This window comes from Mastomys coucha, chromosome X (genome assembly GCF_008632895.1).
Source record: "Mastomys coucha isolate ucsf_1 chromosome X, UCSF_Mcou_1, whole genome shotgun sequence".
Lineage (NCBI taxonomy): Eukaryota > Metazoa > Chordata > Mammalia > Rodentia > Muridae > Mastomys > Mastomys coucha.
In genome coordinates, this window is record NC_045030.1 from 41,141,922 (window position 1) to 41,155,615 (window position 13,694).

The 13,694-nt window shown below is 38.6% G+C and overlaps 1 protein-coding gene across 1 annotated transcript in view; it reads left to right on the forward strand.

Annotated features, from left to right (window-relative positions):
* Dock11 (dedicator of cytokinesis 11) overlaps nt 1-8,151 on the forward strand; it is a 136,086-nt gene extending 127,935 nt beyond the window's left edge. Inside the window, exons 52-54 of the mRNA XM_031372386.1 lie at nt 198-339; nt 1,254-1,429; nt 7,679-8,151. Coding sequence (XP_031228246.1) covers nt 198-339; nt 1,254-1,429; nt 7,679-7,798 — 438 coding nt within the window. The 3' untranslated portion in view covers nt 7,799-8,151. The remainder of the gene's footprint in view (nt 1-197; nt 340-1,253; nt 1,430-7,678) is intronic.
* The last annotated feature ends 5,543 nt before the right edge of the window (nt 8,152-13,694 follow it).

Here is a 13,694-nt window from a genome sequence, read left to right on the forward strand (position 1 = left end):
AAAACAGAAATCAAAATATTCACTCAGTAAGTATGTTCGCTGCATTTGCAGTGATTAATTGATCTCCTAATGGCTCTTTTTTTAAGTAAGTGGTCAGGAACCAAATGATCTATTTCATACTCTGAGGCACTAACACTGCTCCTGTGACCCAAGGGATTAAAAATATACCAGCTTACTTTGCCCGATTGACCTTGCAGTCTAGCGTTTCCCACCATGTAGGAAGGGGTGCAGTGGGGCTGCAAAGGTTGCACGGGCTTCCTTCTAGTCCTCCTGTTGTTACTTCCACTTGGACTCTGCAGCCGTGGAGAATGCCTTACCTTGTCTGCAGTGAGGAGCTCTGTAAGCTAAGGCATCTCTAAATGATCCGGAGAAAGAAAAGTCTGACTCACATGTAAACAAAAATCAATTACTAAAGCATGACTAATAGAATAAAATAGACTAAGGAGAAAGATAGTGACCTATAAGCTTGTTTGCTCCTGACTTTAATCATTTACTTTTTCTGTCTGCGAGTCATCATCTATTCCAGGCTACAGAGTAACCTGTACTCATTCATTTACCAATATTTATTAATAGTGTCTGCCTGGCAGGTACAAAGGACTCTACTAGTTGCTATGACGGGAATACAAAATACGTAGGCAATGAGGTACTTTTCCACTGTGTGTATCTATTCTTCATTCTGGGCATTAAATGCATGAAAAATGAGTGAAGAAAATTAACTTAAACTTATGAAATAGTGGGAGAAAAGGCTTTTATGGAAGTTCCTCTACTTTGTCCCAAGTCCTACCAGCCCAAACACTTTACATACAATACTACTAGCCAAATTGTAAGCCCCAAATAAATTCTGTTTGAATGAGTGACATTAAATGACTCCATTAAGCTTCCTAGGGGGTATTTGTTTTGAGCCATGTATTGAATTATTTTTGTTTTGTATTGAGACAAGATCTCACTATATAACCTTGACTAGCCCAGGGCAGGCTATATAGACCAGGTTGACCTGAAATTAACAGAGGCCCACCTGCCTCTACCTCCTAAGTGTTAGTATTAAAGGCATGCACCAGGCACTGAGCCAGGTTTTAAAACAGATCAGAAACCAGAAAACAAGGATAAAAAAGAAAGGCTTTTAAAATATATTTCAAACTAAGGAAGTGACCATAACTAATAGTGAAAAAACTGAAAGTTCCAGTCTTTCTTTAAGAAAGTCATTGTCAAATAAATTGTCAAACTTATGGACGGTGATACTTTGTAAGAGTAAGTAACTTTTCTTCTTTGTATCTTCATGTTCATCCATAGAAAATTCATACAGGCATGCAGCATTGCACTTGAACTAAATGAGCGGCTAATTAAAGAGGATCAAATTGAGTACCATGAAGGGCTAAAGTCAAATTTCAGAGACATGGTAAAAGAATTGTCCGACATTATACATGAGCAGGCAAGTATTAACCTCCTTAAAAGTAAGGACTGACTCTGGGGTCCCTAAAGTACTACTTAACAAAATATATTGGTTTGAAATGTATTACCCTAAAATTATTTAGTTTATATTTAATTTTCATTACATTGTAATTTATTTTCTTTGTATGAATGTATACATGTGTGGGTGGGTAAGTGGCTATGTGTTGTATATGTGCCACAGTGTGCATGTGACATGACACCTATACTATCATGTGCATATGAGTAGAGATGAAAGGAAAACATGCAGAAGTCAGTTTTTCCTTCCATCATGTGGGTTCCCGGAATTGAACTCAGGTTGTTAGGCTTGACTGCAAACATTTTTTACCTCCTGAGTCATTTCACTGGCCCATTAGCTTATATTTTAAAATTTGCTCATCTGATATCTTCAACCATTTAAGTTATGTAATGTGAATGAAACTTGAAGTACTTACCTAAAACTGCTGCAGAAGTAATAATAGAGAAGAGACTAATTTATTCTTTGTGGTATGACATTAAAGACAATTAGCTACAAAAGTCTAAATTCATCTAATGATTGACAAGAGTCTCTCAGGGAGAATCCCAAAGAGGTGACAAGATTAGCTCAGTAGCTACGTTCCTAGATAATGTTCTTATCTTAGCTACAAGAAGCTAGATACTGGCAGTAGGGTGTGTGGCACATGCCTTTAGTCTCAGCACTTGGAAGGCAGAGGTAGGAGGATCTCTGTGAGTTCGAGGCCAGCCTGGTCTACAGAGTGAGTTCCAGGACAGCCAGGGCTAGTTATACTGAGAAACCCTGTCTTGAGAAAACAAAATAAACAAACAAAGAATGTTTGAAAAAAGAAGAAGAAATTAGATACTGGCATTAGGAAGATGGCTCAGTAAGCAATGTGCCTGTTGCACAAGCATGAGGGCCTGAATTCAGATACCCATCACCTGCCTGTAAGCCCAGTGCTTGGAGTGGAAGGGAGACTGGAGGATTCCTGGAGCTCATTACTCAGCCACCCTAACCAAATCTAGGAGTTCAATAAGACTGTCTCCAGCTAATACAGAAGTAGAGGCTCACAGCCATCCATTGAACTGAGTACCCCAATGAAGGAGTAGGAGAAAGGACCCAAGGAGCTGAAGGGTTTGCAGCCCCTTAGGAGGAACAACAATATGAACTAACTGGTACCCTCAGAGCTCCCAGGGACTAAACCACCAACCGAAGAGTACACATTGGGGCACTAATGGCGCCAGCTGCATATGTAGCAGAGGATGGTCAAGTCGGTCATCAATGGGAGGAGAGGACCTTGGCCTTGTAAAGGTTCTATGCCCCAGTGTAGGGGAATGCCAGGGCCAGGAAGTGGGAGAGGGTGGAGTGGCAAGCAGGGAATGGGCAGAAGGACACAGAAACCCAAAGCAGGCACTGAAATTTGGCCACTTCCTTGGGCTTCTTTCAGAGTCTGGATGGAGGGTATCTCTCAGTGCTGTACTATACCTGGGGAGGTACTGATGGTTACAGTGAACAACTAGCTGTGAGTGGAAAGGGACTCGGGATCCAACAATATGACCTTAGACCTTCTACTTGCTCACTGGGACACCTTAAGTCAATTTATCTGATTTATCGGTTGAGTCTGTTTGCGTTTTATAAAATGGATCTGTGAATACTCCTCCTGACAGATACAGGGCAAGTTAATGAGATAATTCTATATAAGCAAAGTTTACCAACAATAAAATTCAATATCTAGAAAAAAAAAAAAAAAAAAAGACTGTCTCCAGAAACAAAGTGGAGCCCAATAGAAGACACACAGTGTCATCCTTCTGGCTTCCACACGCAAACACACACACACACAGGTGCACCCACATGAACCCATGCACACACCCGTATAAACAAATACATATATTACACATAAGCAAATACCATTACAGTTTTTAACAAGGCAGTGTGATGTAGGTGACAGGCTGAATCACTGGGTATTAGTAAAACAGCCTGAAAAAAACAAAAGTGAACACCCGACCCTAGCTCATAGGCAAATTCTGTCACCATTAAGTAATTACCACTGATCCTTATAGAAATCCTGATCATATTCAGAGACTATTTCTTGAGGCCCTAGAATTTGTGTTTACATATAGTTTGCATATAGATTGCCTGTTAACCATTTAAACCTTTTTATCATGTTTGTAAAAGTTGTGGCAAAATGGTCTGCTTCCTCACTGAGAATATTTGAGCTTATCATAACACCTTCTTCCTTTCCCCATGAATGAAAACATGGACTAGATAAATACTTTCTTCTCTTTGAACAAGGTTACAATACAAGGTTAGCCCACACTAGCCTCAAACTAAAGCTAGTTTTGAATTCCTGATCTTCCTGCCTATCTCTACCTTTCAAGGGCTGGAATTATAGGCATGATCCACCATGCTAAGCTCCAGAGAACATAACTGGAAAGCTCGTTCTTGCAGTCTAACATCTTTAATTCCAGTGCTTTGTAGGCTGAAGTATGAGGTTAGTGAGATCAAGGCCAACCTGGATTACATATGGACTACATGCTAGGTAGCTTGGGCTATATAAGCAAGACACCATCCCAGGGAAGGAAAAAAAACTCACAAACTATTCCCAGAAAAGGAGTTCATTTGTCTTAGAATCTGAGTTTTAGTGATACAGAAGTTTACCTTACAATATGGCCTAGTGAATAGTAAAAAGACTTGTCAGACAACAAAAGCTAGTTAGCTTTTGGTTAACCCTCCTAGGTCTTTGCATTTCTTTGGTATGCTTTAACTTAAAGAGCTATGGGAGATTTCATCACTGGGTGTGACCGTGAGTTCACTTTTCTAATCATTGTCATCTACTCGTTATGGAGAACCAGGGTGGACCAGAATTAAATGAGGTCAAGTCCAGTCTCCTATATATTCATTCTTTTTGTTTGTTTGTTTGTTTGTATGACATTGTCTTAGTAGGGCAGGACTTTTGCTTGTGTGTCAAAGTCTGCACACACATGGGGTCATGAATTGTTCATCCAGAGTATTGACTTTTTCCAAAGCCTCCTTCCCAGGAAATAGACAAAGGATTTGTACTACAGGGTATCTAATTTGAACCTGAAGCTCACCAATTCAGCAAGACTAGCTGGCCAGTGAGCCCTAGGGATCCTCCTATCTCTAACTCCTCAATTCGAGGGTACCACCATGCCCAGTTTTTTATGTGAGTACTAGGGATCTGAACTCAGGTCCTCATGCTTGAGCAAATCCTTCCAGTCCTCAGAACTCATGCTATTAAGACAACCTTTGAGTGGCTGGAGAGATGGCTCAGCAGTTAAGAGCACTGACTCCTCTTCCAGAGGTCCTGAGTTCAAATCCCAGCAACCACATGGTGGCTCACAACCCATCTGTAATAGGATCTGATGCCCTCTTCTGGTGTGTCTGAAGACAGCGACAGTGTACTCATATAAATAAAATAAATAAATAAATCCTTAAATAAATAAAAAAAAAGAAACGACATTTGATATAGAAAGAGGATGGGAAACCAAAGGTATTCAGCAGACATTCAGCGCAAAAATTTTGTTTATCAAGTTCTGGTTGGCCTGGTGTGTGCATTCTTTGTAGCTGGAACCTTGGAGGCTTGAGGGGCTTTCAGCGTTCTTTGTCTTCTTTTTGCCACCTTTACTGGCCTACTAGGGCCGAGTATAAATAGCAAGACATCTCTTGATGCAGGCAGGGGCTTTCTGCTTCCATGACTGTCTGCATCTTGCCCTCACCCCTTAGCACAACAGCAAAAGCACCATCACTGTCCTGAGGCATGTCCTGTTAATAAATGGTGTACGTAGCTGGTTCTTTGAAGCTGTCTGCTTGATGACTCTCATCCCTCATAGTCATAGGGAAAAGGAGTAACAATGACTCCTTCATAAAAGATAGAAAACAATCGCACATGCTGTCTTAAGCCTGTGTGTACTGTCTGACAGTTACTTCATTTGCATGCAGCTGCATTGCCTAGTCTTGAATTCTGAATTATTCAAATTCAAGGCAAATTATTCAATTTATTACTGCTACTAAGATCAAGATATTTAGAATGGTCATTTTGTCATGTTTTTCCACTAAAACCATAAATTTTTCAAATTAGGTGGCTACCTCCCACCTGCTTATATCAATCACTTTGTTAAACTATTCAATATTTTAGGCCCTTGATAGGAACTAACATTAGCTAACCAAGAAAGCTTTTAGTTACTATGTGTTGCATGTTTATGTAATCCATTAACTTTCTAGTGAATTTTATAAATGAATTAATATATTCCATAAGATGTTAGGGTAAAAGAACATCTTTATCAGCCATGTCTGTTAAAATTGATCATGCTACCACAAAATAGACAAAGTGTATTTAAGTACATACTGAAATAGGAACTGTTCTATTGAACCCCATACTTGATTTCTTCAAAAAGGAAATGGCCTTAATATTCCTTGACAGTTTTCAATGTAACTTTTTACAGTATACCAAAGTATAAAATAAGTTTTTATACCTATTATTTAGTAAAAGTTAAAGTAAGTATACTTTAACTTTTGTTTTCCTTAAGTTTTGGCCATAACATTTTTTTAAAGAATAATTTAATAATATTAATTGCAGATTTCTTATCTAGGTCGAGTCAATGGTAGCCACTGTAGGGTCTGGTAGGTTTTTCAACACAGCCTAAATGAACACCCCATTTGTTTGTCACATCTGACAGACATGAAGAGTTGATTAGTCACCAGTTAAATCTGTAGCGTGCTTTCAGATTAGTGACACGGGGGTTAAGGTTTTTGTAAGGTGAAATTCCTCTAAGATCTTTTTAAGCCTGTTAACACAAATGATAGGACACAACTGTCATTTGTAGGCCAAGGCTAAATACTAAAGCTTCAAAGCCAACTTGAAAATCTAATGTCCTAGTTCGCATACTGTTACTGTGTTAAAACATTCTAACATCAACACGGGGAGGAAAGGGTTTATTTGGCCTACACATTCCTCTCACAGTCCATCATGTAGGGAAATCCGGAAAGGAATCTTAAAGTAGAGCTGCTTACTGATATGTTCCCCATAGCTTGCTCAGCCTACTTTAATATAAACTAGGCTCACATGCTCAGGGTGGAACTGTCCCCAGTGGGCTGAATCCTCCTCCCATATCAGTCATTAAAGGCCAGTCTGATAAAGACATTTTCTCAGTTGAGTTTCCCTCTTCTTAGATGATTGTAGCTTGTGTTCAGTTAAAAACAAACAAAAACAAGAAAACAACCAGCACACCTAGTATATTTTAGATTCTTTTCCATTTGTGTGTATATGTATGCATACATTTAGCATGTGGTAGAGGGAAGGGTGTGTGTGTGTGTGTGTGTGTGTGTGCGTGCGTGTGTGTGTCTGCATCGTGTATACAGTGTGAAGGCAAGGAAAAAAGGGTGTCAGATACCTTGGAGCTGGAGTTACAGGCAACGCGAGCCTCCCAATGAGAGTACTGGGAGCCTAAATCTGTCTTAACCACTGAGCATCTCTCCAGCCTTGAAAACTCAATATTAGAAAACCAAATCAAACCAAACAAAAAACTAAAGACCTGAGTTAAGACTCAAAGAGAGGCAATGGTGAATGAAGACTCAAAGAGAGGCAATATAATATGTATGCTGTTCTTTTCCTTTGTCTGTTTCATTTCAGCATAAAACCTTTGTTGCTTTGGCTTTTGATCACCTTAACTGACTAATTTTTAAAATATGTATACAAACATAAATGAATATCTCTATATACATAGGGAAATGTAATAGTCACATTTTGTATTTCATTTATTTATATTGATTAGTTTATGTAATCATATTTCAAATAGGCAATTTTGATTCCTATCTTCATTTAGTATTATTCCAAGTCTGCAGGGAGGGAGCATTTGAAAAGTCCGTGGATGATTCTGGGAATAACTCTGTTAGAAGGTCCATAATTCTTATCAAAGCTTTTGTGATGATAAGTTGAAATAGAATTCAAAGATCAGATCCTGTCTCTTTTAATTGAATTTTGCATTTCCTGACCTTTTGTTTTACCTAATGAGTAACCAGATCTTTTCTGCTTTTTTGATACGCTGCCTTTGTAACTCAGCTGTGAAGACTAAAGCCGGTAATGTTATTCTTTGCTCTTTCTGCTTTTCGTCATTTTAAATAGCCCAGTGTCAGTGATAAATTCAAGTATGTGTAATTTTATATACACAGTCTTTTTTTGGCACTAATAGCTTCAGTTGGTGATAATTGTGTGGATTTCGCTTTTGTTCTTTGTTTCAGATATTACAAGAAGACACAATGCATTCTCCCTGGATGAACAACACATTACATGTATTCTGTGCAATTAGTGGTACATCAAGTAACAGAGGTTATGGTTCCCCAAGATACACTGAAGTATGAAGAGATTTGCAAAGAAATGGCAATGAGACTGACCTTTCTCAGGAATATTTGGAGCTGTGCAGATGTTAGCATTTAGAGATTTGATATGTGTGGAGTGTTGCCTCCTGACACCAAAATTGTCATGCTTTCGTACAGGGTGCTTACGTATTTGTAAATAGTTAAGCAACTCGAAAGTGCCTGAAAAATTGCAGCACTGTGCTTGCTTTGTACTTTTTTAGGGAAATCTATATGTTGAAAAGTAGAGCTCAAAACCATTCGTTCAGTTTGCTTAGTTACTGCTTACTAATAACGAGAATATGTAACATTGTATAATGGAAACCCAATAAAAGGTAAAAACTTATTTGTAACTCAAAGCGAAGGAAATAATTCTTTGAATTTAGGGTTGTTCTTGATAATAATTTGAATTCCTTATCATAGAAATCCTTGGGCAAGAAAACATTTTTTTAAACCCACAGGACATGGTTAATTGGGGAGAGAATTGGAATTGCTGCCTATGAGGAGTTAAAGCCGGGGTGGAAAAACAAAACAAAACACGGAACCATGCTTTAACAGAAAAATTTGGGAAAGAAAAGGATCTCCTAGAAGCACCACCAGCCTTACTGCTTGCCATTTGATCCAAGGGCGCTCAGCATCAGGGCTGATCTCTCTCTTGTATACAGCAGGAGGGATTTGTTGCCCGAGCTTGCTCTTTGGGGATGTCCGTGAAGCTGAACAAACATGCTTGGAGAAGCTGTGGTTTCTATATCCTATGCAGCTTCAAAGGTGTCCAGGAAGCCTGAGGGGTGACTGCAGTGGTGATTCTTTTCTCCAGTTGCAAAATTAGCAAACACTGTGAGAGAACTTGGTGGTTACTTGAGCATGTCTTGGATTAGTGGAGAAACACAGATTTAACAATGGGAAGCGTGAACTACTTTGGTATCTACAAAGGAATCTCAGATCCCTTCAATAATCCGGGGTAACCCAGGGAATAAAGAACTTCTTAATAGTAGAAAAAGCATAGATAAAATAGCTCATTTCATACAAAATTTCATAGTAGCACACCACAGATGGCACCATGCCTATATATGGAATTGTTATTGTTACATTATTTATATGGTTTGGCTCCCTCCACAAGTAGCATAAACATCTTTTTTTTTTTTTAATGAAATAGAAAGTAGCGTTAGCAACAGCCTTTGAACTGTGACCAGCACGCCATAGAACTCAGGATGACTCACTAGCTGATAAACTACACAAGTCATCATAATGAGAACTCAGGCTTTTTAGTATAAATACTGATTTACCTGAGATGATGGATCGAGTAATTGATTTAATATATCTCCCTCCCTGCCTACCCTCTCTACCCCTATCTTCTGTGTGTGTGAGAGAGTGTGTGTGAGTGTGTGTGTGAGGGGGGGAAAGGGAAAGGGAGAGGAAATGTCCATCCTGAACCTTGGGCTTTGGTATATTGAGTATGAAATATGTCACTGAGCATTAACCCAGTCCACCTTGTTCTAACAACATAATACTTCAACTCTGGAAAGACGAAGGAAGGAAAATGAAAAGAACAGCAGGAGTTAAGTTTGTGTCCAGGCTATGCTCCTACCCTGGGAGTGTGGATCAGTAAGAGTATACTTTGTTTATCTAGTCGACTTTCCTAATCCTAAACACATAAAGGTCATTCTGAGGAATAGGTATATCTGTTTATCTAAATCCTAATGGAAACTGAAGCTAAATTATTCAAGGATTTTGCTTCTGTGTGTGTGTGTCATTTGAAAACTTCTCCAATCAATTTCAGAGTGCTCCTTTTGATTAAGATACCATTCACATACCATATATATTCATTTGTTTGAAGTACACAGTTTTACTTGATGTTTTAGTACATTCACAGGGTTGCACAAGCATCAGCACAAATTTAGAACAGTTTCTTCCCCATGAGGCCTATATGCATTAGCAATTACTCCCCTACCCCACCATTTAACCTCCCAGCACCAAGCAATCATTATTAATCTGCTCTCCAACTCTATACATTTGCCTCTTGGAAACATAACATATCTTTTTGTGCCTGGATTACTTCACATAGCACAAGGTGTCCATGTCCATAGCTCATTCATAGAGCATAAATCAGTCATTAATCCATTCCCTTCCGTGCCTGAATAATATTCTTTCAGATAAATGTACTCTTTTATCTAGTCTTGGACATTTGGGTTATTTACATTACAAAGCTCTTAAGAACACTGTTCATCTGAACAAGAGTTTCCAGGTGCTTGTGTGGGTGTATTTTCAGTCCTCTTAGGCATAGATGTGCAAATGGAATTACTGGATCATATGGTAACCCTAACCTTTAAAGAACTATCCAAACTTTCCCACAGCAGCTACAGCACTTTGTGTTCCCCTCAGCAGTACACTGGGTTCCAGGTTCTCCTAACTTCCCCAGCACTATTATCTTTGATTGTCATCCCAGTAGGATCAGTATGGTATTATTCTACTTGTGGTTTGTATTTGAATCCCCCTAATAGCTGACAAAATTGAGGATTGTTTCACGGGGATATTGACCAGTTTTCCATTCTCTCTTGAACGACATAGATTTACCTCATTAGTAGGGTAAAATCGGGTTGTTTGTCTTTTAATTGTTGAGTTGCCAGGTTGTTGTTTTTTAAAATATATTTTTGGTAGAACATTCTATCTCACATATATTATTTGAATATATGTCTCCTGTTGCTGTTCTTTAGAGCAACAGGGTCTTGCTAGTCCACTCGGGCTGGTTCTAAATGCCTGCGTGGCATTTTGAGAGACAGCTGAATACTGACAGCCACAGAACACTCCACTTAGGTGTATGTAGCCCATATCTTGAATTTCAGAATTTCAGAATGAGTCAGTATGACGAAAAGTTGGGGTTAACTTTTTGTAAAAAAAAAAAAAAAAAAAGACCCTCTCCCCCCACCTCTGTGTGTGTGTGTGTGTGTCCACACACATGGGCGCACACTCTTAATTCCTTTCTCTATGTTGTAAGTTTTGAAACTGGAAAGTATGAGCTCTTTAACTTTGTTCAGTTTCAAGATTTTAAAAGCTATTCTGTTCCTTCTGCGTGGATATTAGAATAAGCTCATTGATTTTTGTAAAAAGAGAAAAGGTAGTGGGAACTTGTGTAGAAGTGGTTGTAATTCTATAACTATAAGAGTATGGCCATCTTAAAATTTTAAGGGTACATGAACACTTGATATTTAAAATGTTTTCCATTTATCTTCATTTTAATTTTTCCAACAGTGCTATATAATTTTTAAAGTTTAGATTTGTTTATTTTATATGCATGAGTGTTCTGCCCACATGTATGTCTACATACCATGTGCCTCCTGGTGCCCTGGAGGTCAAGTAGGTAGTACTTGACCCACTGGAACTGAAGTTACAGATGGTTGGGAGCTACCATGTAGGTGGTAAGAACTGAACCCAGATCCTCTGCAAGAGCAACAATGCCTTCTTAGTTCTTATGTAGTTTTTAAGTTTATGTTTTGCAGTTATGTTTTTATTTCATTCTTTAATTCCTTGTGTTTTTAGGTGTTTTTAGTTTTTATGCTATTGAATAGGAAATTATCTTCTTTATTTCATTTTTAGATTACTTGTTTCTAGCTTATAGAAACAGTTGTGTGACACCTTGGTGGGCTCTTTTATGACCTTTAATTAGGTTCAGTAGGTAATCTGGGTTTCCTCCACTTAATATCCTATAATCCAACCTTTCTAATCTTTTTTTTTTTTTTTTTTGAGGCAAGATTTCTCTGTGTAGCTCTGGGTGTCCTGGAACTCATTCTGTAGATTCTGTAGACAAGGTGGCTTCGAACTCAAGAGATCTGCCTGCCTCTACCTCCCAAGTGCTAGTATTAAAAGTACATGCCCCCCTCCTTTCTAATCTTGATGCCTTTTGTTTTATATTTGTACCTCATACCTCCCTAGAACTACCTAACAATTTGAAATGGCAATAGTCAGAGCAGACATTTTACTCCTCATCTCTGGGAAAAGTGTGAGTCCTTTTCAATATGGTGCCAGTTGTGCAGCTTTAGTAGGTCTCTTAAAATGTAGTTCAGCAAGTTCCCTCTAAATGATTTTCATCTGTATCCTCACAGATTTAGTTCTTCCTATGTTTCATATCGGGCTCAATTATCCATAGGATCCCTATATGTTACATGGAAATTTATACACAAATGATCAAGAAGAAATAGACTCTAGTTTAGTCAGATATGATGCCAAGGTATCCTGCTTCCATATTTTCAACTATTCTATACTCCTTCCTATGATGTCTTACATTAATATTCTGTGACTTTCCAGGAAAGTCCAGAATAAGTTCATCTTCTAATTTTTCACTGGTGTGAAATTTGTGCCTAAAAGTTTCATGTATTTCCTCAGAACCTGGCACAGAATAAGCACTTGAATAGTTTCAAGGAAAGAAGGCTATGTTATAGAAACTGATCTAGCTCCCTTGAAGCCCTTTGTAATGAGCAAAGTGATGTAAACAGAGATCCTAGCCCTCAGCAAAGTTGTACTTGAAGCAGATAGAAACTATTATTTCTGTAAAACAGATAACATATTGCAGTCTGAGGAAATAGTAAATCAATGTCCCACAAGGCCCCTCCAGTCTAGATTAAAGCCGAGGCTTTATACAGCCGAAACGGGGTGTGGCAAAGCTCTGAGGACTGGGAACGACCTAGCTTATATGCGTTGAAAAAACGTTAGGCACAACTTTAAACAGGAAATGGAAACTTTTTAACTTCATTTGAATTGCAATGTGAAGTCTAAACATTAAATCCAATCACCACTCCTTAAGATGTGCAAAATAAAAGTAATACACACACACACACACACACACACACACACACACACACACACACACGTGCATTTTATATCGTAACATTCTCTATGGATTTTTAGCCTTGGAAATACAATATTTGGGAGAAATGAATGTTCAACTCTCCCAGTAGGTAAAACTTTCTTGTGATTCTTCTCATTTCTAATTAGAACTGTCAGTCACCACAGCAGCCTCTGGATAGGTTTCATTAAAACCCTGTGATTCTAGATGACACAGTTTGGTTGATGTGGAGCACTTAAGGATACTCACCCCCAAACCTCTACTGCCCAGGGTTTTGGGCTGGCTTCTTTTGTTTGAAGATTTTGGCATTCTTCTGTGTAGGATAGCTGTGTCAGAATTCCTGACTCTCCACTGAATATATTGTTCAATCCTTCTATGCCTACATTTCCTCACCTGTAAAATGGAAGTGTTAATTTTACCTATACCTTTAAAGGCTCAATAAATTATCATGTATAACATATAGAAAATAACGTCTGTGGGAAATAGGGCAATGATTAGTCACTAAAGTTCTTGTGCTCGCAAACACAACAACCTGAGTTTAGAACCCCAGGACCCATATCAAAAGCCAAGCATGATAGCATGTGCTTATAATTCCAAGAATACTGAGATGGGAGTGCTAGAGTCAGATCTCCAAAACTGACTGGTTAGACACACTACCCCTGGAGAAGTTCAAAGCTATTAAGAGACTCTGTCTCAAAAGGTAGAAGGTGTACAAGGAATTGACATCATTTAAAGTTTTATTCTGGCCTTCACAGTAGCTTATGTAATAGTTGTTCCCACCCACATTGGAACACTGCTTGTACACATACACAAAAATGTGGTGCTTGCTGCATCTACATAATTGTCACGTTAGATGTGAGCTATAACTCTGATCTTATCCATACAGCTTAAGAGAATTTTGACAGCCATCCCACCCTCACTGTCTGGTTTTTAACCACTGCATTTTAAATGGAATGGGCCATGATTAGGTGAAGATCAGGCTGTTTTGACTTTTGATATTACATACATCCCCCGTGGCTTCCCTTACTCTCACCAGTTCGTGGAGTTCTTTGCCCCCATTTA